This window comes from Labrus bergylta, chromosome 1 (genome assembly GCF_963930695.1).
Source record: "Labrus bergylta chromosome 1, fLabBer1.1, whole genome shotgun sequence".
NCBI classification, from domain to species: Eukaryota; Metazoa; Chordata; class Actinopteri; order Labriformes; family Labridae; genus Labrus; species Labrus bergylta.
The window spans coordinates 31,279,266-31,303,007 of record NC_089195.1 but is presented as its reverse complement, the minus strand read 5'-3'; the positions used below and the strand labels follow the sequence as shown (position 1 = coordinate 31,303,007).

General features: G+C 41.8%; 1 protein-coding gene across 13 annotated transcripts in view; it reads right to left on the bottom strand.

Annotated features, from left to right (window-relative positions):
- ptprdb (protein tyrosine phosphatase receptor type Db) overlaps positions 1 to 23,742 on the bottom strand; it is a 190,703-nt gene that overhangs the window by 54,385 nt on the left and 112,576 nt on the right. For all 13 annotated transcript variants that reach the window (XM_065959143.1, XM_065959148.1, XM_065959149.1 and 10 more), the window contains 3 exons: positions 12,549 to 12,694; positions 9,541 to 9,682; positions 1,548 to 1,736 (listed from right to left, as the gene is read on the bottom strand). In XM_065959143.1, coding sequence (XP_065815215.1) covers positions 1,548 to 1,736; positions 9,541 to 9,682; positions 12,549 to 12,694 — 477 coding nt within the window. The remainder of the gene's footprint in view (positions 1 to 1,547; positions 1,737 to 9,540; positions 9,683 to 12,548; positions 12,695 to 23,742) is intronic.

Below are 23,742 nucleotides of genomic sequence, written 5' to 3'. Positions count from 1 at the left end.
GTGTTTGTGTGTGTGTGTGTGTGTGCGCACATCTATGTGTTAGTGAAATGTGTCTTTAACCAAAGTGATGTATGCGTGCCTGCAGACTTGAAAAGTGTTTACTTAATGTGTCTACATTTTCCTGTGTGCCTGTTAGTAAAGTGCATGCCATGTATTTAAATAACACCTTGACATTGTAAAAGTGAGAAGCAGCGGCAGCAGCGACAGTGGCAACATTAGTGAACAGTATGTAGAAAAAAGTGGACAGTGAGGGTGTGGACCTCGGAACAGAAGCACTTACCAAAGGACTCTGTGGTTAAAAAGATACAAAGAGAAAGAAACAGCATAGACATGGCATTACAATCAGACCACTGGATACACACAGGACTTGACTTAGTAGAAACAGTCTTGAAAGAAAAACAAAAAGCACGGGAACTCCCAAAGAAAAATCATGGAAATGTATCGACTATACAGAGCTCTGTGCATGAAAGTCATGGCAAAGTATTTTTTTGTAACCATTACAGTGAAGACATGTCTAACTTAGCAAAGATTTAACATTTTTGAAGTTGTAACGATTTGATCAATTCTTTCAATTTTCAGGTAAATTAAAGTTAAAAAAAAGGGAATCTTGAGCAGGGTTTTTAAGGAAGAAGCAAGAGTTTAAAAATAAATTGGATGCATATAGGTTTGTAGTCATAAAGAAGCAAGAAAGTTTGGTGTTCAATCACAAGGGAGGGATTTTGGGTTCAGAGTTAGTCCCTGGAAGCAGAAGGAGGACTGAGGACACTACTGTGGCTATTTAAGAGCTAAACAAGGAAAATGTAGGGACTAGACAGGAATGTCATTAACCCTATTTTCATACATTTTACAGTTTCTCCCTTTAAATAACATGGATACCATGTGTGTGAGTCATTTTCACACCCACACAAGACACATGTCCCATGACAAAAGAAACAAAGAGTGGTTATTTGGTTATTTAGTCACAGCAGTGAGCCTTCATACAGAGGACATTCCCACACAGTGCATGCCACCATCCCCTCGGTTTAACTCAAGAAAAATCTTGTCAGTAGAGAAATGATCTGAGCGGGAGACGTGTTGCGCACCAATGCGTGCGGTAAGGAATATTTCATAACGTCTTCACTCAGTAAAATGTGAAACCTTTCGGGGTTGGTGATTTGCACGGGAAGACCTCAGAGAGTTTGAAGAAGAAGGCGGAGAAAGAAGTCGGGGGGGGGGGGGGGTTCACGGGTTTAAAGGCCTTGAGAAGTTTGGAAAAGTTGGCAACCACACACAGTCAACTCATACCACAGCAGCAGCAGAGAGAGAGAGGGAGTTGGGGGGGGCAGCTGAGAAACATAGTCAGTAACCACGGCTGAGGGAGTGCGGTACAGCAGTAAGAAACAGGGGTGAACGAGGGCAAGAATAACTGACGTTCTGTAGGAACTCAGAATAATAACGGGTTGGGGGGAAGAGAAAGCAGAGTGGATAAAAGTCAAGTGGGAGGGGAAAACGAAAAAGCTGGGATTCAGCGGAGGGGAAGGAATGGAGGGATTCAAAAGATGTTTTACCTGAGCGGAGCTGCTTGATCCGTCCGTTGTTGTTGGACGTGTTGACCGGCAGGAAATCCTTGAACCAGGTTATTTCTGGGTCGGGGTTACCGCTGGCAGCACAAAGCATGGTGGCGGTCCGAGAACGCTCCACCACCTTTAGCTGCGGACCCATGTCTATGGTTGGGAACCCCGAGGGCAGCTGGTCCTCTGCAAAGATCAAACACAGCAGTCAACACAGGGCAGGATGTTTCACACATATTTAGCTCGGTGGGTCCCGGCTGCCACATGAGCCCTCGAAGAAGTCTGGCAACCACAATGGGTTTTATGTCTTTTGGGGATATATGCGATGCCTTTTCGAAGAGTTCTGCAGATGTGGTTGAGCAATACATGAGTACACAATGTGTGATGTTGATCCATGTCTCCTCGAGTATTCATCTTATGTACAAACTTTTATCAACGTAAGCCATCTGAGTCAACTGAGACTTATTGTGTGAAGTCAAGTCTTTGTCATTTCCTCAACAATGGGGATTTACCTCAAGTGGACACTCGACTTCTGCATTGGCTTCATTTCTAAGCACCAGCAGTTGCAGCTTGATTTCCAATTTTTTGTTTAAAAAAAAAATGAAATACATACAAGTCGACGTTGGATATGTCATTTTTTCTCTGGCGTTAATAAAGTGTTTCACTTCCTGTAGAGCAGCAACTTGGCCTTTTGAGCATTTATCTAGCACTTCTAGGTATCTGTTTTTGAATTCTCTTGAAGATCTCCATCACAGCATTCAGTTCATATATAAGATGTTTGTTCTTAGAAGCAATACAAATTATACAGATCAACGAGTTAACCAGTCTGTAATCCTTTTTGTATCTTTATCTTCCTTGTAATACAAATTTAGTTTAAGTAATCCGTTTCTTTAGAAACCCCGTAGATGATCCTGAAGCTTACCACTACAACCACCCGACAGTCATGAACGTTTTCTATTCGGAACCTGTTTTTTTATAAAGGTGTTGATTCAATGGTCACTTTGGAGGCGGGACTTGTACGTTGTTTAGGGCTGTGATGGGGGGGGGGGGTGTTTTTAATATAACTTCAGCAATACAGCTTTAGCCAATGCAATGGTTTCAAGTTAAAGAAATATTCTAACCTTTATGAAGGGAGTATGTTTTGGAGGTTTGAATTAATAGGCGTCGTTCACATTACCTAAGCAGGATTAAAAAAAAAAATGGTGTTTGGGAACCCCTGGTTGGGATCCATTGGTATTCTCTCATTGTCATTTCATTGTAAACCCACAGGACACCCACTCGTAGGAGGATTAGTTGGAAATACCTCCACCGCAGGCCAAACTAGGACAGTATCTTGATGTCAGATATTATAATATTTAAGCTTATCCTCGGGGGGATTTCACACAAAGCTGTTCAATGAAAACGCCATAACCGCATCACCTGTCATGGCCAAAACCAGTTTGAAAAAAGAAAAGAAAAATCTCTTACATACTAACTCTTCATCTCATTAGTGTAAACAGATTGTCTTCTTTTTATTTGATTGGTTTTTGGGATGGCTTGAATAAGTTGATCTACTTTTTAGGACAGTTTTCCCCAATGGAAAGTTAAGCTATATTCCAAGCAATCGGCCCCTCCTCTTTTTGCGATTAGTATAACCCTATCTTTGAGATTGACAGGGCAATGAGTTCAGCAGGCTAAACACGCAGTGACTGACAAAACAGACAAAACCAAATGGTATTTAGGTCAATACCAACTATGGCTGGAACTTTAAAAAAAAAAAAAATTATTCAATGAGTCTGGTGATACAAACCTTGTGAAAGCTTTTATTCATTTAATTGTGGCGCGTGCCAGACAATGTGCTGAACTCCCAAGCAAGAAAGCAAATATGTGTTTATCTTGCCACCATCTGAGTCATGTTTTATAGGAAGTGGAAAAAAATGTCTCTCACTTGAAGAGACACATCTTAAGCCCTGAATTGACACCGACAAGGTTGAGTCACCAGTCCAGTATGAAGAGGTCTCGAGGGAAAAGCGGCTGTTCAGACGTAAAAGTCAAATTTAGAATCAATTTAGAGCCCAAATATGTTTGGCATCAGACCGCAGCCTGCAGGCAAGATTTTTGAAGAATCCAACAGTGAGGTCAAGTAGAATAAATGACATTTCATTCCACATGACAAACTACCTCAGCGCCGGTCTGTGAATAAGAATCCATTGGAAATCAAATACTGTCTATTCCCCTGAGAATCAGCAGAAGGTGAGCTGCACTCTCTGTCCAGATTAGTCCACTGAACACAACCCTCACTGGAAGCTGAAATACAGAGACATCCGTTGGAAGTGGCACCTCCTTTTTGAAATCTAAAGCCTTTATCTAACATGCATTTCTGAACATTTCTAGAAAATGTCAAGACAGTCTGAGCATAAAATCTTCCTGAATTGGCGGCTGACATAAGCACCTTTTGCCTTTATATCAATGCAATGAGCAATTTAATGTATTTCCGCTATCAATGAATTGCGGGAAAGAACATACTTGCAAGCAGAAAAGAGTATAAGTAGCATTCCTGCGAGCAAAAAAAAGTTGCAATATAAATGTCATCACCCTTGGACTCTTGCTTGCAGAGAATATTTCCCCAAAAAAATGTACTAGGGGCTTGGCAGGAATAATTCCAGGTAAAGTCTGGGTAAAAAATCCGCCAGCATGAAGCTTACCCCAAAAAACTTTTGGAAAATTTTCAGAGGGAGAGTATTGTATTTGTGTGAAAACACCATAAATGAACTTATAGACATTCAAGGCTATAAAGATTTGTTACATTGTGATGAAGTACCGTAAGATTTGGTGTATCTAATACCTTTTTAAAATACCTAATTAACTTCAAATCCTAGTGCTGAATCTCGCCCTAAAAATTGTGCTGTGTCCGATATACCGATGGGACCAGTATACCACGTTTGAAGTGCTTAGACATGTGCCGTTAAGACTGCAAGTTCAGCCGTCACCGTCACCCACTCCATGCGACCTGACGCAATTAAAAATTCACCCCTATTCATTGTGTAATGCTAGCAGCTACTTTGTGCGATGCGGACCAGGCTGGAGGTGCCACTCTTTACCAGCTTATCTCCAAAATGTGTTTAGAATCATGGATTTATAGAAAACGGTGCTTTACTGTAATATTCATGAACATTGTCGAGTGGTATCAAGCAGGAACAAGCAGGATTACAGACTGAACATGGCAGGTATAGCGAGAAAGAACTACACAGCTGCACAGAAACTGCATGGTGGACTTTACTGATTGCACTGGAGATCGTCACGCAGGGTTTGGGACCCCCTTAAACACTTATCGGTGGGACTTATGTACCAGATTTTACGGTAACTTATTGTAACTAAAGTGAAAGCTTTCAGGAAGAAGAGGAGACGATGCTTGGAGGAGACAGGGGGTCAAGGACTCTTTAACTCAAAAAGAGAGGATTATGTGTTCAATACTGGAACTAAACCAGTTCAGAGAAAGTTAGTTTTTAAAGAAATGATCTCTTAACTTTGTTCATGGTCACACTTTGAGACTGCGAGGTAAAATGTCAGCTTCGTGAGTCATTTATAATAGACGAGATAAAGATAGACATGTTTGAGAAAAAGACATGAGTGTTCCTGCATAAGTTCACACTGTATTTGATCTAGAAGGCAGTCTATTTTTAATTTTTCTTCTACCCTGAATCCCTTGTGACTGTATCCCTCTCAACCACACAGAAGGCTCATTAACTGGAAATCCTAGCACTGAACCTCGCCAAGGAGATGCTAATTCCGGTGCTAGTCCATCGAACCGTAGCCGACGGGTCGTGAGACAATCGCTCTGTGAGTCCGTGTGTGGCCTTTTAACAGCTCCGGTTTCAATCAATCACAACACCCAACAAATGGAAACATGGATATGATAAACCAAGAGAACATGATGAGAAGGTGTTTGTGTGTGCGGATCTGTCTGCCCGGACGAGGGGGTTGGTGGTGGTGGAAGAGGGAAAAAGTTGACGACACAAAAAGCTAAGAAAAGACAGAGTAGAATCGGATAGAGTAGAATAGAGTGAAGACAAAGAAAGCATGCCGTTCAGAAACAGAGACGGGAAAAAACGGAGCGAGAAAAGAAAACAGACCCGAAAAAAGGAACAAGAGCACGGGGGACCCATGCAGCATAACAATCCGGATTCTCTCTGCTTTCATTATGCAAACGATTACTTCAAAGTCAGCCCCTTGTAGGCAGGAATAATGCATTCTATTTCATCTACCTGGGAATGGGACACAGCTATGAAGACTAAGGACGCACGGTTAGAAATCCACTCCCTGACAACCAGGCTTCTCTCTTACTCACCGCCCCTGCTTGCACCAAAAACAAAGTTTGGATACTGAATGTGGGCAAGTACCTGCAAACAGGCAATAAAAAGGATCCTTATGGATGCTTTCAGGACTTCCCTCTGTGCAGACAAAATCAAAGGCTGTGCTCTTTTTTTTACATTAAATCCTGACAAGGTGTGAATTGGAAAGTGTTGAGATAGAATTGGTCCTATGTCTATCCCAAGCAGCAAATATACAAGTGCAAAAAACTGCAGTTCCTCAAGTCTCCACTTGAGGCTGGCTGCAAAAGCCAAGGAATCCCTGTTTTGTCCCACAGCGAATAGATAACAGAGTGTAATGTTGGTCAAAGCCAGCAAATTGTCAGCATTAAGGGTTTTCTGACATGACTATTGTGTGTATTTCTTTTATCATGTCATCTTTGAAGGTTTACTTGGTTTTGAAAAAATCTCAAGTCTATTTATGGGGATCGATTCATGCAGACACGTGCACACAAATTCACACACACGTTAACATATGCATAAAACCAGCTTCTTGCCATCCATCACAAGGACAGATGTAAGCAACACCAAAGTGTTGGGACAAAGCTGCTCGAGTGAGTGTTCATGCTCTTGTCTGTGTGTGTGTGTGCAGCACTGTTAAGTAGCCCCTGAGGTCAGAGCAGATGCGTAACCCTACACTCCCCCTGTTGACGGAGCCTTCCACACATCCCACGGTTTTCATCTGGATGTGCTCCCACTCCAGCGTTGTTTCCAGCGAGAGATCCACATAATTTCACAGCTCATAGAAAAAGCCCACTCCCACAATCATGGGAAACCGGCTGTGCGAACACACTGTCCTCTTTATATAAGACTCAAATATGAAATCCATACACACACACACACACACACACACACAACGCTCGCTGGGTTTGTCATCTGTGAGTCTGGAAGGCTGCAAATCAAGTCTGGTCTCACAATGGAGGGGAACTAAAGCATGAAGCTGGCTGCTGAATCAGAAGCCTGAGAGTAATATCTGCACAAACCTGTTGATGTCATTCAGCACTGACTCAGGGGATAACACCATAAGTCATGGATGCAATAAAATTAACACTTCAAAATTTATTGCAATCCAATGAAAAAAGGACTGTGCTTTACATGCAGTGTTACTTGTTAAGACTGTGTCGGATTTGGATTTTGCTTGGTTCGTCAGGCAGCAGCTGGTTTTGTTTCTGCTTCATGACATGATGACAAGTAGGAGAAAACAGTTAGAGTTAAAGGTTTTCCAAAATTCAGACTTCCAGCTACCACACATGGTAAATGGACTTGAGCTTGTATATTTCTTTTCTAGTCTTCTGACTACTCAAAGGTCTTGTACACTCCAGGTCACACCTACACACTCACACACTGATGGTAGGGTCTGCTTTGTAAAGTGACCACCAGCATTAACAATCCCGTTGACACATTCATAATTTGGGGTTAAGTGTCTTGCCGAAGGACAAATCAGACGTGTGGCTGCAGGAGCCGGGGAACGAACCCCTGACCTTCCAGTTGAGAGACGAACGACTCTACCACTGAGCCACAGCCGCCATTTCTGCTGCACTCACTTTCATGTTTTAAGATAACTGGACTTCTTAGTCCCAGAATATATAAAAACTGGATTAGATGCTTAGAACTCCTACTTTTGTTGCCATGGTATCTGTGATGGAATTTCTGTATCTCCTTAGATTCTCTTTAGATGCACAGAGATATTTTATAGCTGATAGGATTGAGCTGTGACGAGGCCAAGCAAGGTCGAAGAGTGTCTCCCCTAACATCTGGATTGTTTAGTGTTTGCTCCCAATCGTCTTAGACATCACAGTCAAGTTTTAAGTAGAGTAGGTATAGGGTAACACGCCCCTGACTGAAGCATCATCTTTAGGATAAATTCACATCCTATGGGGTGGCTGGCAAGTCACTCTACCACACATGTGTTGTTGATGTCATTTCTCCTCGTGAGTCTTATTCAAACATCTTCAACTTAAGCCACCTGAGTCTCCTGAATCCTTCTCAAGTTTCTACATAATTCTTCAACAATATCGTTTGATTTTTTTTTACTTGTATCATGTGAAATTCTGGTGTGGTAACAACCCTCGGCCAAACTTTGTCTTTCCAATTTATGATCTCCATTTTTTTGTTCAACACTTATTCAGAACCATCTCCAGACAAACACTTAACATTTATGAAACCATGAATTATACAGTACCCGACTGACTGTAAACCTGATCCTAAAGCATATCATCTCTCTCAGGTTCATTATTATTTCAGACATTGCCAATCACAGCCATTCACCGGAATCCGAGATTTCAATTAGCCTGCTACTAATCCTCAGTAATTAAGCCGGCTGACCTTAACACCGGATCCCTCTTGTCAGACAGTCAGTCAGTCAGTCAGTCAGTCAGTGAGTGGAGCTGTGTCTGTTCAGAGCCAGGGGAGACACATGACTGACACTGCTGTGTGTGTGTGTGTGTGTGCAGGTGTGTGTGTTGTACCTGACATTTGGACTGTCAGTCCATCAGAGGCTATTAGCTGCTCCCAGGTGGCCTCTTATTCATCCCCAACACAATGACTCCTCAGAGGAGTAAAAGAGGCTAATCACTACATAAAGACTGACTGCCTCAGATCAGGTCTACGTTTGTGTGTGTGTGCATACGTGTGCATATGTGTGCATGCATGAGTGGCTTTCTTCTTGATAGAGATAAAAGATCAGACACGGGCAGATAGCCTCCATCAAGGGAGTGCAGGAAAAAAAATATAAAACAGAAATAAAATGCAGAAACTCACAAGCAAGAGCACATACAGATGTGTGCACACAAAGACGTCCATGTGAGACAGGAAAAAAATCTGGACGGATGGAGCGGAACAGCAGAGAAGATGCAAAGAGTGGTCTGATGTGAATAATTTAGAGGTTGCTGTGTGGTGGACCTAAGAGCATATGGCGGGAGAGAAAAAGGGAGAGAATGAGAAAGAGGGAGAGAGAGAGAGAGAGAGAGAGAGGAAAGTGTATAAAAAAGATGGGGGAGAAAGGGGGCGAGCGAAAGAAAGAGAAAGTAATAAGGGATGAAGTTAGAGAGAAAAGAAAACACAGACAGAGACAGAGAAGAGAAGAGAGTGGAGAGGAAGAAGTGTAGACTCTATTATTACCTCTGAGACCAGAGGTAAATACAGAGAGGATAAGGAGAGAGAGAGAGAGAGAGAGAGAGAGAGAGAGAGAGAGAGAAGAAGAGATGGTAGAACAATAGGCAGCTCGTCCTTTCCCCACGAGCATGTAAAGGCAGGCGATGTGATTATCCACACTCGAGCAGTTTCACTCACTAAGACACTCTTGAGCTTCAAACTACCGGTACATAATGTTCTCCTAATGGACTCCACTAACACTAACATCACTATCTGCATTAATGGACTCCTGCAAACAAAACCGTCCACCGCAGCGGATCCAGGCTTACACTTGCACATATGTACATGGTTATATTTACTTCTGAGGATGCATCCCTCCAGGTCTCAAACTCGCCTGCATGAATAATTCTCAAGTAACAAGAAAAATCAACACAATCCAGTTGCCTCAGTTACCAGATTTTCGTCCCTTTAAGAGCTTCAGACATGAGATCAGCTATCATGATTTTTATGTTTTTCTTTGCACAGCATTCAAGTGTTCTCACACTGACCTCGTAGCACGCTCAGCCTGGTGGAGGCCGTGATCTCTCCCGCAGAGTTGGAGGCGTGACATTCGTAAATAGCCTCGTCTCTCGGGGTCCTCAGAGGCTGGATCCTCAGGACTGAGCCGGACCCGTCGTCAAACTCTATTACCTGTTAGAGGGAGAGATCAGCTGTGATCAAAATTATGTTTTTATGAGATTGGAGTGACAAACCCCCTCTGCCTAATGGAGCTTTATGGTGTCTTTGAGCCTTTTGTTTTGGTTTTAAGACTTTACACTCCACAGTTTTGGATCACTTGCACGACTCTCATCAGCATCATATTTTGGCCACAGGAAACTGTATGATTGAATACGTTTTAAAACCAAGTAGAGGATCGCTTTCTTGCATCAAACAAAGTTACTGAATGGTGAAACATTGATTTAATGTTTAGCTGTGTTAAAAAAAAGGTGCTTTTTTATTGTATTGTATTTTGGAGTTATTGTCATGACCTTGTCTGTTTGTTTTGTTGTGCCTCATTTGTTATTTATATGTCACCAGTTTGACACTCTATTGCACCTAATAGAAGAAAAAAAAAAGAATGGTGCTCAAATCAGACTTTTTTCTCCATTCTCAACTTCAATCAAGTCTACCAATTTGAATTAATAATTGCATGTAATCAACAAAGAAATTAGTAGCTGGGATAATCTCCAGAAACAGGCCAATAAAACATGTTTTCAAAAGCCTTTCCCTTAGTTTTTTAAATGAGGTGAGCTGAGGTGACAGGTATAAAAGCATAAATCAAGTTAATCCTTCACCACATGGCATGCCTGGATCAGCAGTCTAGGATCATCATCTCTGCACACATTAAAATCAATTTCAAGTAACACAGTTCAACATTAAATATACAGACAGAAAGTATCTCTCATGTTCTCTTCATTTTTAAGGATTTCCTGCAGAGAGACGTCTTCTTTAAATGCTCCATAAGTTGAACACGTGAAGGTAACGTTTCTGGTTTCTGAATTCTGAGAAAGTTTCTGCTGCCTGAAATCCAATAAAAAGAAATCCCACAACAACTCCCGAATGTCTAAGCTTATATAGGGGTGGATTAAAAATAAAATATCTCCCCAAGTGATTTAATCACAAACACATAGACAGCAAGATGAACTTAAACCTGGGAGGAAACTCGACTTATTAAAGTGGAAAAGCACCCAGAGCTCAAGGTGACACTGAGTGGGGAGCAGGAGGAGGAGAGGCTAGCTCAACATCTCCAGCTTGCAGTGACTGGTGAGGTGAGGAAATAAATCAAAGGTTAGCGCCTATGGGAAACTAATAAGGGCGATCATATGAGAATCTCATATACTGTAGCCCAAGGCATCATCTGACATATGAGGGAGTCGAGATATTTCACAGATGTAGGATATATGGAGTGCAATTGAAAAAAAGCAAACATCTTTACAAACTAGAACTGATGACTTTAAGGTATTCAGAGAGAAAAGGATTTTATTTGATTAAAGTATAATTGGGAAAAGCAAAACTCTATGTTTACTATAGTCTTAGATTTAAATTTTTGGTACGATAATCCAAAGCAGAATAACACCTCTCTCACAGTAGGCTCTCTCATTTCTCATCAACAAGAACACAAAGATAAAACGTGTAAGTACTGTGCGTGTAAACAGACTAACTTATCAGTAGCCGCCATTTTAATCTTCAACAAAGAGTTACTTTCATGATTTGTTCATTTATTGATAATTCTTTAAAGGCTTTATAGGCAAGTTTTTGATCCAGCAGATGTCGCCCTTGAGCACCAGCATGAAACCAAAACAACTCGCGCTGCATTGTTGTGTTAGCATGCTAATGCTAGTGATCTTTATTATGCTGGTATCTTCACACTGCATGTAAATTTACCTGAAATGAGCGTGATCTAGAAACACAGTTAAGCAGTGAGTACAGTATGTTATTCTTCTTTTCTCTAGTCCCTCAATTAAACAACTTTTATACACGAGGGGAGGAGTCAGCCGGCCGTCCGGGCGATGTAAACAAACTGAAGATAGGACTCTGAAAACTCTGAAAACATCACAGACAGTGGGACTCGGGTGTTACACCCATTGTAGACAGTCATGACTCACAGAGTTATTTTCAGAGGATAGACTTGATTTCTACATTTAAGTGTGAAGAATCACATATAAAGACTTTCAACCTTCGGTCCAGAAAACGTCAGAAATTGAAAAAGTTATCCAGGTAACAAGTGAATATCTTGGAATAGTTTATCTAACTATCACAGCGTAACATTTTCTTTGACATTTTATGGAAACAGGCTTACTCATTTTCTCTTGAGAGTTACTCGATTTTTAGCATCGTCATATCAGTGTGTATTTAAGCTAACATTACAGCCAGGTGATGCTAGCTTGGCAAAAAGATTAGCATTTCCAGCTAATGTGGCTCTGTCTCTGTAAAGTAAAAAAAAAACCCCATCCTTCAGCACGTCTTTATTTCACTAACTTGCAGAAAATGTAAATACTTTTTGGCATAGCAAGCATTATCTTGATTGCTAGGTATGCTTGCTGGCAAGTCCTGGATAGCGGTTTTTCCTTGTTTAAGCTAGGCTAGGCTAAATAGCTTCCAGCTCCACTTTAATATTTCATTGACAGATGACAGGAGTTGCACTGATGTACTGATGGAGCTCAAGATAAGAAAGCAAAGAACCACATTTTTCTAAATACTAACCCATTAAAAAATGAATATGATCACAAAAGTTGCATCCTAACTCTCTTTATTTGAGTTCTTCAGACATGTTCAACTCCTGAGTTGCTGTGTTTACAAAGTCAAAAAATATACACTGTCGGAAAGATAAATAAATAAAAATAAAGGCAGGAAAACAAACAATAACTACAAAAGACACCATTGTGTTACTGTGTGCACGCAGTGAGCCAAGGTTGTGGCTCTGTGGGACGCTAACTCGTCCCAATTTCAGTCACAGCAGAAGAAGCAGGTAAAATCATAAAACAACACTTCTTTCACAAGTTTCTCAGCAACGTACCTCAAATCTCTGGTTACTGACTTTCTTGCCTTTCTTGTTCCACACGATCTTGGGCTGTGGATCACCTGTGGCCTGGCACACAAAGGAGGCCACTCCCCCCTGCACTCCTGTCTGGTCTTCTGGGGTTCGTGTAAATCTCGGGGGTGCTGTACGGAAAAAAACACACAAAAGTTAACTTCAGCAAAAACTCCAAACGTGGCAGTTTGTGAGTACATGTCATGAAGTGTAACACATAGAGATGATTTAAAGTTGTAGAATGCCTTTAATATGATTACCATTCAAATCATGGTTACTGCTCTGTTATACTTTAAAGCCCCCCTACACCCACACAGGTGTTTTAATGGCTCTTGCTGATAAGACCAGGGGTGTGTCCCAATTCTGAGTGAGCACTATCATACCCTGTATGGTCCACTCACTGTATCCCATAATGCATCGTGAAAAGTTGTGCACAACCAATGGTCCCTATCCTAGCAATAAATATACCATCATGCATTGCGGTTCAAAGATTTATACGAGAGGAAATTGGTGTTTGACGGCTCTCAGGTCGACGAGAGGAGCACGAAAAGCACAAAAAGTTCATATTTGGAGGAATTTTAACCGAAATCTAGCAGGATTTTCAACCGAGTTACGTCAGTTTTTTCCTAAAAATGATGACAGGCACAAGACGAGAGTCTGTAATTACGTATAAACAAGTTTAGATGTGAAAATATGTTTCATTAATTATGAAAACCGCATTACTTGATGCTTACTTTACTTATTTTTTAACTGTCTGTAAAAAAAACTAAAAAAACACTCAGTTTAACATTAGTTCTCAGTTAAATTCATACTGTATTTACTATTATTATTGATCCTCTTCTGGGGTTAAGCTGCATGTTTTAGCTGTGCGACAGTAATGACGTCAAAGTCAGAGAGTGGGCGAGTCATGTCGGAAATGTTTTTTTTTTTATTATTGTGCTGAATGAGGGCACTATAAAGTCGGAGTAGGGAACAAATGTGTGATTTCAGACACAACCCCGGACAGGTTGAAAACAACAACACATATATCCCTGAGAAGAGGTCTGATCACCCTCACCTGTGTGGGTGTATCAGGCCTTTAAATATTCTATCTAACATGAACATGAGGATGGCTGGTATCAATGGGCTCCTACCTTTCTGATACGATAAAGATGAGAAAATGATTCAAATAATTTCACATAATGTTGGTGGACTAAAGCATCCAAACCTACATTTCACTTCCATTCATTCACTGACTTTTGAGCAATGACACAACTGTATCACTACTGACTGTAGACATGACTGGAAACTAAGAAACATCCTCTTCACTTAGGGCACAATCTTCTTTACTTAAAATTAAATTAAAATTGACAGTTTAGATTAGAAGAACCTCGACCGTAATGCTAATTCTGTTAGCCTGTCAAGGTGAACTTCCACTATGTTTTAGCATCAAGCTAACAAACTCAGATGTACATCCCGGTCCGATCGGTTAGAAATGATGCTTCACTTCATAGACATATTCTGCAATTAATTATTGCGTTTTGGATATGCACACATTAATGATGTATACAACTATGAAAGAAAAAGTGAAAAAAAGGAAGCCCACTGATGATGTCACTACACGTCAGTCCAAATTGAAAAGTCTATAAAAAGTGATTTGATCATTATTGACGTCTGCAGTAAGTTTTGTGTGTCTGTATTTCATTATGAGCTCGTTCTTTGAGCGCTGATGATGCATCTAAATCTGTTTTTTTTTTTTTAGTGCAGTTCATTGCTCGTGGGTGGCTTATAACGGAGTCTTTTCTCTGTACGTGTGTGTGTGTGCACGTTTCACCATGTTTTCCCCTCTGTCCCCGTACCACCAAAGAAGCTTAATATTTCTGCCATAAAGGATTTATGAAGACTTACTCCTGACATGACCACTAAAGCCCCTCATTCCAGGGACGCCAACAATATCATAACCACAGCCTCCGCTGGATTGTGACATCACGACATCAAAAAGATTCGGCACGTCAGTCACGGCACGTCACCGCCAGCTCGCCTAATGGCATTCCAGCCAAACCAGAAAATCCCTACTTAAGGGCTTACCGCCAACCGCCCTGACAAAGGGAGAGAAATTGCTTTTTGCTGTTTAAAAGGAGGGAGGGAAAGAGAGAGAGAGAGAGAGAAAGAGAGAGAGAGAAACGCTAAGCTTTTCAGAGAAGGAGAGAAAAAGAGAGAGTGTGTGTTGAAAGAGCGGGGAGAGCTGAACAGAAGAGCGGGCGAGATAAAGGGAGCGAGTGAGAGAGACAGATGGGGAGCAGAATGGGGAAGGAAGAGAAAGCATGAACAGAGAGAGAGAGAGAGAGAGAGAGAGAGGAAGATGAGCAGGCAGTGGATACAGGAGAGAGTGAGTGGGGAAGAGAAATCGAGTGAGAAGAGGAGAGAAAGGGCGAGATAGGAGAGTGAGAGGAAGAGAGAACGAGCCAGATGTACTGGCAAACATGGTCAGAGAGCCCCAAGCTGCCCAATCACCTCTGCACCTCGCTGGCTCACGGCCAAATCTACCTCAGTCACCGAATTCAACTGAGTGTGTGTGTGTGTGTGTGTTTGTGTGTGTTTGTGTGTGTGCATGGGGAAGAGAGATGGAGAGGGAGTGTTTCTTTGCCTTTTTGTGTCTGCTTACTTTCATACTTGCATATGCCAGTTTATGTAAATACACACAAACTGTGCACATATAAGAAGATGGGAGTTCATGTGTGTGTATGAGAAATGTTAGTCTAAGTGATTAGTCACTCTCATAAAAAGTATTGGCAACATATTTAATAAGTGATTAATCAACTAAATGTGCAGTTTTACTCAGGTGTTTTTCGCCATAAATCGAGCATCAGTGGCAGCCGCTTTCTGCTCCAGCTCAAGGTCCAGCTCACAAAGCATTCTGTGCTTCAGCGTAAACAAGCGCAAAACTGCTCATGAAGTGGTTCGTTGCTTCACCACCACTTTTTTAAGTTTATTGTGAACCCAAACTCAATAGATGTGATGCAATTCTCATCGTTGATAAAAAAAAAACCAAAGTGAGTGTGTAAAGGCAGCTTATCCATATAAATAAAATACATTCATCCCCATCTTCTGACAACTCAAAGCGCTTTTACACCGCAGGTCACACCTACACATTCACACCCTGATGGTAGAGGATGCTGAGTAAAGTGACCATCAGAAGTAACTAATCCAATTCATACGCTGCAGATACAATTTGAGGTTAAGTATCTTACCCAAGGACACATCGGATCTGTTGCTGCAGGAGCTGGGGATTGAACCCTCGACCTTCCTGTTAAGAGACGGCCGACTCTACCAACTGAGCCGCAGCCGCCCTGATTTTGAGGTCGTATACAAAGTTGTCATTTTTGTCATGACCATCCCTTGGAAATATTGCGCCGCAGTTACCACCAACTCTCTGCTTTCAGTCTAACTGTGAATTACGTTTACTTTTTGCAATGATTCATATTTGTATAGATAGGGTCAAAGTTTGCCCCAGATGACATGGCATTAACGGCTCGTGTAAATATGTGCAGACAGCACCGGCGTTGTTTGCTTTGCTGCACAATTAAGGGTGCAGTTAACCCTTTGTGTGTGCTTTGTGAATAACACAGTGTCTTCTTGTTTCATTTGTACAGGTTTAACATGCGCAAAAGCCACACAAAACAACATGTGAATCAGGCCCATGCTGTTTTAGGCTGTGTGTGAAAGGGGGAGAAAAGCAACTTCCTGAAGGTCTCTGGGGTATTGTGTTTGTATGCTGCTGTTTGTTAATTTTCTGACACTGCCTACACTTGACCACACATTGTTAATCTTACAAAAAATTACCCGGCAGATGTACAGAATCATGTAGGCATGAAAGGAAAGGAAGCTGCTGCAGCCTGAATGTGTGCAGTAAATTATTGTGTCTGCATAATTTCTACATGCTTGCCATAATACTGTATGCGTGTGCATGATGCATGAGCGAGTGAGCAAATGTCTGTGTGCCCATCAAAAAAAAAGAGAGATATAGAAAAAAGAGAGAGAGAGAGATGAAAACAGGAAGAATGAGGAGCGGGAGAATCGCTCTCTTAATCCTCTTGCTAATCTCTCCCCCACAAAACAAATGAAAAGTGTAAAGCCAGCAGAGCCGTACTAAAAGGCACGGTAGATCTTTCAATTGCTTTTTTTTTTTTTATCTATCCCCTCTTCTCTTCATCTCTCCGCCGTCGATTCCCTCTCTTTATATATTTCATATCTAATTGTCTTAGCTCCTCTCTTTCTCATATTTTCGCCCCTTTATCTCTTTTTAAGCGCTCCCTCTTTCTTTGCCTCTCAATCACCTCCCCTCCGCCTTCCCCTCCACAGCTGCTCTCCTTTGCTCTCTCTTTCATCCTCCTCCTTGTTACTCTTTCTCCATCTCCTCCCTCCATCTCTGGGGTGTTACATAAGTCTTCCTGTCACATTGACTGACTTAATGAGGAAGGGGGGGATGCAACCGTATGCTCTGCGCTTCTCCAAACTCACTTACACTGTTCCTCTTCTCCCTCCATCTCTTCATCTGCTATCATCCTTATCAATCTCTTTTTTTCACTTTTCTACATCACCTTTTCTCCAAATTCCTCCCCCTGTTTTGCTCCTTTTTTCCACCCTCTCTCCTCTCCCCTGCTCTCTCTCTCTCTCTCGCTCTCTCTCTCTGCCCTATCTCTTCTGTCTGTTGCCAAGATCATTATGTTTTTTTTGTGTGGTAGGATTAAGCATTGACATTTAGGCCAAGGCAGTGGAGGAGGGCTCCAGCTCGAAAAGGGCACTTCAATATTTGTGGTACTTTTATGGGATAAAAGGTTTACTGTGAGGTCTTTTATTTCAAGAATAAGAAGACGCAGATTTAAGATCTATGGGGGGCACTTTGCACTAGTCACAGACTCTGATGTTCATGTGTGTGTGTGTGTGTATGTGTCGCCTCCTCCCAGCCCAGTCTTCCTCTTTTCCCCTCAATATGACCTAAGATGGAAGTGAAGGGGGGAACGTGTGAGTGGGTCAACGGAGAAAGATTTAGATGGATTTAGACGGTGGCAATCTTCTCCCCTTTTGGTGTGTGTGTGTACGTGTGGGGGTGGTGAGACAGGGTGGCCTACATAAAGGTCGGTGTACAGTTGGATGTGATCTATACAACAGATGGCGGGGATTACAAAGTACGCTCCTCTCTTTTGGACCACTTTCCAATCACGGGTGAAGATGTGCGAAAAAACTTTGAACTCAATGTGAAAGGTTGCCCTTCTGCCTTTTAGATACTTGAATTCAAAGACGGATAATTGAATGCATTTAGAAAGATTCCTCTAGTGTGCAAAATGTCACACATCGCTCATTTTGACTTCCCAATGCATACATGGGCTGAAATTTTCTTCAATACTTTCAGATTTGTTGATTTTATGTGTTTTAAAGGTCACATATTGTACTAAATACACTTTACATTAACATGTGTCCCTAGTCTGTCTAAAAACCCCCCAATTATAAGAAAAGTCCATCCTCTCCATCTTTCCCCTGCTCCACTTTTTTGAAAATGTGTGCTCAAACAGACCGTTTGGAGATTTTCTCTTTGTGACATCACAAAGGGCAGTAGCCCCTCCCCCAGGTGGGTGACACTCCCACAGCTAGGTGTTTGTTCTGCCCTCTGAGTCTGCCTTCTCACCGTAAACAATAGGACATGGAGCGAGAAAGCCAGAGACACCCAAGCCCTTCCGGAGGGGGTGCGTGGTCAGACACATCTCATTTACATATTTAAAGGTACAGACACAGAAACAGCCTGTTCTGAGCAGGGCTGAAATAGAGGAGTTTATAGACATGATCAAATAGAGGATCAGAGTGGATTTAGAACAAGACACTTCACAGACATGTTTTGGGGATGCCCCAGTGCCGAAACGAAGCCAAAGTATTTGTTCAATGTAGACATTGTACAGGAGCTCGCCTACATTTTTCATAATCAAAAATAAGACATTACCAAATATCGGGTGATTAGAACTTGAATTATTGTTGCTTTGGTATCAAATAATTAGATTTTTACTAGTATCGAATATAAAATCTGCTTAATATGTGAAACCGGGACAGATGGGAACAGATCCATTCCTCCGAACAGTTCCTTTGCTCCTATTCTAAAAAGCCCGAGAAATACAAGCACAACTCCCCTCAAAGGAACCAGCAGATCATACTGGTGTACTGCTGATTCACTGGAGGAACAGAGAAGACAAATAAGCGGGACTAAATGGAGCTAATGACACTTTGTGGGAAACTACAGGGATGAAGCTGGCAGATGCTGTGTTAACCTAGAGGGACGCAGCGAGAGAGATCGAGTTTGTAAGAACAGATGCTAGCACAAACCTCCGGGGAGTTTGATTTACGCTCATGGTGCGTTACGATGTGGGAAAATGTATAAATTCACACACTTTTGGGAGGAAACAACAGATTGGAACAACCACAAAAGACCCACTTCTCATGCTGTAAAAGTAGAACCGCAGTAGTGCGATGGATAAGGAGCTGCCATACTTTTTTAACAACTCTGACATTTATGTTTTCAGCAACACACCATAAGAGATGTGTGTGTGCTTTCACTATCGCAGGGATTCCTCAGATAAAAACCCCAAAAAACTCCTACAGATCATTCTGAGAACTCTGGAAAAACACTGCAGTTTAAGTGCCCTCAGGTTTAATCTTGTGTGCCCTCAATCACTTAGATGACCCGGTTGCAAGAGGCAGAAAGCAGACAAGCCTTTCCAAACAAAGCAAATCAACAAAAAAGCGAAGGACTCAAGGACTCAGATGGATGGAAATGGAGTCGCTCTGTCTGATGGTGAAGGTATCAAAGTTACAAATTGAGGGAAAAAAGAATATGGGGGAAGCTGGGTTTCAGAGAAAAAACACAAATAAGGATATAAAAGAAGTGTGTTTGAGTGTAGTTTAAGGTAAAAACGGAGCAGATGGGGAAAACTAGACATTAATGGAAGCTAATCCTGAGTGTGTGTGAGGAAATTTTTTTAAGTGCATGTGTGTTGGAAGTTTTGAACACATCCGAAAGGGCTGCTCTGGCCAAGCATCTGTGCCTGCGCCTCAGATTTTCCAGTGTGTGAAATGCGTGTGTGCGCTTATGTCGATAGTTAGGCATGTAATGAGTAATTTACAGTGCTTGCCAGGGAGGGATCCAGCTGCATGCTGCTGTACTGCAGCGGTTGTGGGTGGTTAGCAGATCGTTCCCCGAATGAGAACTGAGGCAGGGCTTGTCAGACACGTTGAGGAACGAGGCCAATATCGGGCGCCTGAGCCAGGGCCATGATAGTCAGCCCGGAGAGTGGGCGGGAAGCTGGCCAGGAGCATAACTTAAAGCACATTAACATCAAACCGACACATTATGAGCAAATTATCAGCTGCTCGCTTTCGCCCTGGAAATGAAATTAGACTGTGGGGCCATAAACACAGAGAGACAGCTATCATCCTACGGCAGCACACCTCAGTGTTAATTGGAAAACATATGGTCCAATGGGCCTTTTTAGGGTAGAACATTTAATTATACACACTCGCAAGTGCAGTTACGTTTGATCAAAGTTCACATTAAAGATAACATATTCACACTTCAGTGTCCATCAATCTTAACACAACTTCAGCAAATCTGAATTATTCTCTGCTTTCATACACGTTGTCTCTTTATCTGTATGTTTCAGTCTGATTAAAACTGATAAATAAAGTACAATTCAAATCGATGGGACATAAAATATATTGCAATATGCGGTTAAAGGGCACTATGCGCTCCTGGCTCCTCTCATTTGATGTCAGTAGCTGAAGAAAAGAGGCGTACAGACATGGCAGAAGCAAGTGAAGTTTTTGTGGTTGAGATGAACCGCCTTGTTTCAAAGCTTGGGTGTCTCAGCGAGGTGAGAACTTAAAAAATGCGAGACACTAAAAGTAAATTAAAGCACCAACATGTAACTTTTTTTAAACCTTGAAACAGTAGCTTCAGAGTTGATCTAATCGTACAATAACTTTCAACAGGGAGAATGGCGTCTCGCCGATGTCCACAGAGTGCTCAGTTGCTTGGTTTTAGCACTATGCAACTTCTGGCAGCAGGCCATCGTTCTCTCCACCGTAGAAGTGTGTACAGCTTAACCGCACTAGTTCACACACACAGCAACCTTCAGCTGTAAAGAGGCAGTTAGCCCCTCTTGGTACTGGTTGATAAAACAGCTGAGGCTAAGAGATGGGAGTGTATGGTGAAGGATGAAGCTAAGCGAGAAAAAGAACTACTGATTGAGCAAGAAGCCGACTAGAGTAAATATTTGACATGTTGGAAAGATATTAGCGAAACAGTAAGCTGCAAGTCAGAAGACCAGCTAGCTAAGTAAATACACCGGGTTTTAGATGACAGTGCAGTTCCCGTCAGAGACCTTCGGTAGGCGTCAAACGCACTAAACTGAATTCCTCCATAATGTTGCTTTAGTAGCAAATGCTGGGAAGTCCAAACTTTACAAAAATCGTACATAAACCTTTTTTTTTTATTGATAAAAAGGCACTTGTTTGGGAAAACCCAGTGTCTTTACTTCAATGCCAGAAACACAGGCAGTGCCTCTTTATTTAAAAATAGATTTTCCTTATTTGTGCTCAAAATGTATTTATTTGATTTGGGACCAGTTTCTAATACATTTTATTTCAACTAAGAAATTTTAAAAATACATCTTGTATAATATTTTTGGTGTTACAAAATGCTTTTTCTTATGAAATGTATGGTTTGGTGAATTGATTGTATCTTTACATCCCGATAATTTATTCTTTCATATTTAAATATGTGTAATTCTATTGTAGTTTCTCTAAAGTAGGAGTACATCTGTTTACAGTGTTTCTTTGTCATTATTTTTTATGTTCACTGTTAGGCACAGAAAACCCTCAGACAAGTTAACTTTATGTGAGCGTCAGTAAACCGTGAATCTGATTTTTATAGAATGACATTTCTTTGATTTATACTTGCCCATAGGTCAGATGTTTTTTGGACAGTTTCCAGCTGCTGTCCCTTAAGATTATGAATTTTAAAGTTATGAAATAGCGTGGTACAAAATGCACTTTTACAGCTGATAATAAAGCATGTCCAATTAGCATGCCTCTAACCCACCACAGCTGCCCCGGGGTCTGGCTGGTGCAGAGATAATCAGGGTTAATTTGTAAGAAACACAAGGGGAGGAATACATGTTCTTTTATTGTCAGGTCAATAGAAACACATGGGCTGACCACCGGGTACACAACTGCACGGGGGTCAGAGCGAGCTTCCCATAAAGATAAAACAGAGGGGTGCTCTGAGAGCCGGTCACAGTGAATTACTCACAGACCACCGCGTAGCTAAGATAGAGCTAAGCTGATGCTATCCAGGCCTCTTCACAGACGGGTGCACCAGCTAAAGCTAATGCTAAGCTAACGCCGGTCAGATCCTGTTACTCACAGACGGGTGCACAGCTATGCTAGCTGCTAATAGCCTCATATTTGTGGGCTGGAGATGCAGCAAGCTGAAACCATTAAGCATCAATACGGAATTAAATCTTCTCAGCTTTCTCCGCCTGAACTTTAAAATATTATCATGGAGAACTTATTGAGGGAGTCCGAAGGCTCACTGTCCTACAAATTCAGTCTAAGACTGCTGATTTGGAGGTAAAATTTTTGCCCTTTTTCGTGAGAGCAATTCTGCTTACACAGCATCAAACTGTTCAAATTCTAACAAAACCGTGATTGGGATTTTAATCCTGTGTTTATGAATTCTGAAAGTTTATGATGTGACCCGTTTCTGTCAACCTCTATGAAGATTTATTTGCACTGGAGCTGGTGGACAAAAGGGTGCCCGGCATTTAAATGAGGCTTTTTTATTTTTTTATAAGTTCTAATGTCACATTCTGGATGAGCATGAGCTGGCACATCATCGCTGGAGCTGAATATTTTTTAACAAACACAATAAAGTATGCTACTAAATATACCAAACAATATTCAGAAAATGGCTAAAATTTGAATTTAAAGGAGACTTTCACTGAATTTAGAGTGCATGTTTGTATTTCCAACTCCTTAATGTTGACTTCTCTGCAGTGTCACACTTGATTTCTTTATTCTTATTTTGAACATCAAGGTCTGAACATTAAGCTGCATGCTCCAGTTCACTTTCAGTACGTATCCCTCCACTGATCGCTACACCACATAACTGCCATGGCGGGGCATTAAGTGATAACAAACACAAACATTTTCTCCGAACGCCTGAGGCCTCTTTTTTATAATTTGATCATCACTCCTCCTGTCCGAAGGTAGAAATCACCCTCTACCTCCATCATGCTCTCCACTGCCAGGAGCAGATGTTGACATATTGACATTTTGTACACACGGGGCAATAAAGTCAACCCCGCTCTTGCATTCCCTTGCACTTTCGGCGAGTCAGGCAGCACCAATCAATCACAGAACGAGACACAATCCATCGGCGAAAATAACTGCTTGATTCACACCCTTAACTAATCCCTGGGGCCGAAACCTTTTAACCTCTTGTGACCCCGCCTCTTCATCTGCTCACTGTTCCTCATCCATCAGCAACAAGGAGGCACCAGGCTCGCACGGAACTGGATTCACTCATCGCAATCTAATCTTCCATCTGATCTTAGCACCACACATGCTGGTATACATATGGATATAAAGCTGACAATTACAAACATGGACACACACACACATGCATGTGCCACAAAGCACAAAACCTCAAGTCAACAAAAGGCTGTGTGTGTGTGTGTGTGTGTGTGCTCTCTGTTCGCTCATTATAGTGTCGTACAGCGGACCTTGTTTTACATCATGTCTTGCCTTAGGAGACCCCCCCCCCCCCATAGTCTCCCAGTGTGAGGTGCATGTGTTTGAGAGATCAGGAGGATTTCAGGGGCAGTCCTAAAGGGCTTTCACACTTACAGAAATCTCCTGAGCTGCATATGTGAACACAAACAGCCACATTTGTCGCTCGGACTTCACCCGGATTGTTTTCTCCTGACAGACCTTTAGAATTTTTTTTCTGCAGCAAGTCCGAGTGGGCTGTTCTGAGAATGCAGCAGGATATTCTGCGGAGAATTCACCTCAAGCCAATGGGAGGGGGGGAGTGAGGTTTCTATACTGTGACTGCAATCTTCATGCACATAATTAAACGGCTGCATGTTGTCAT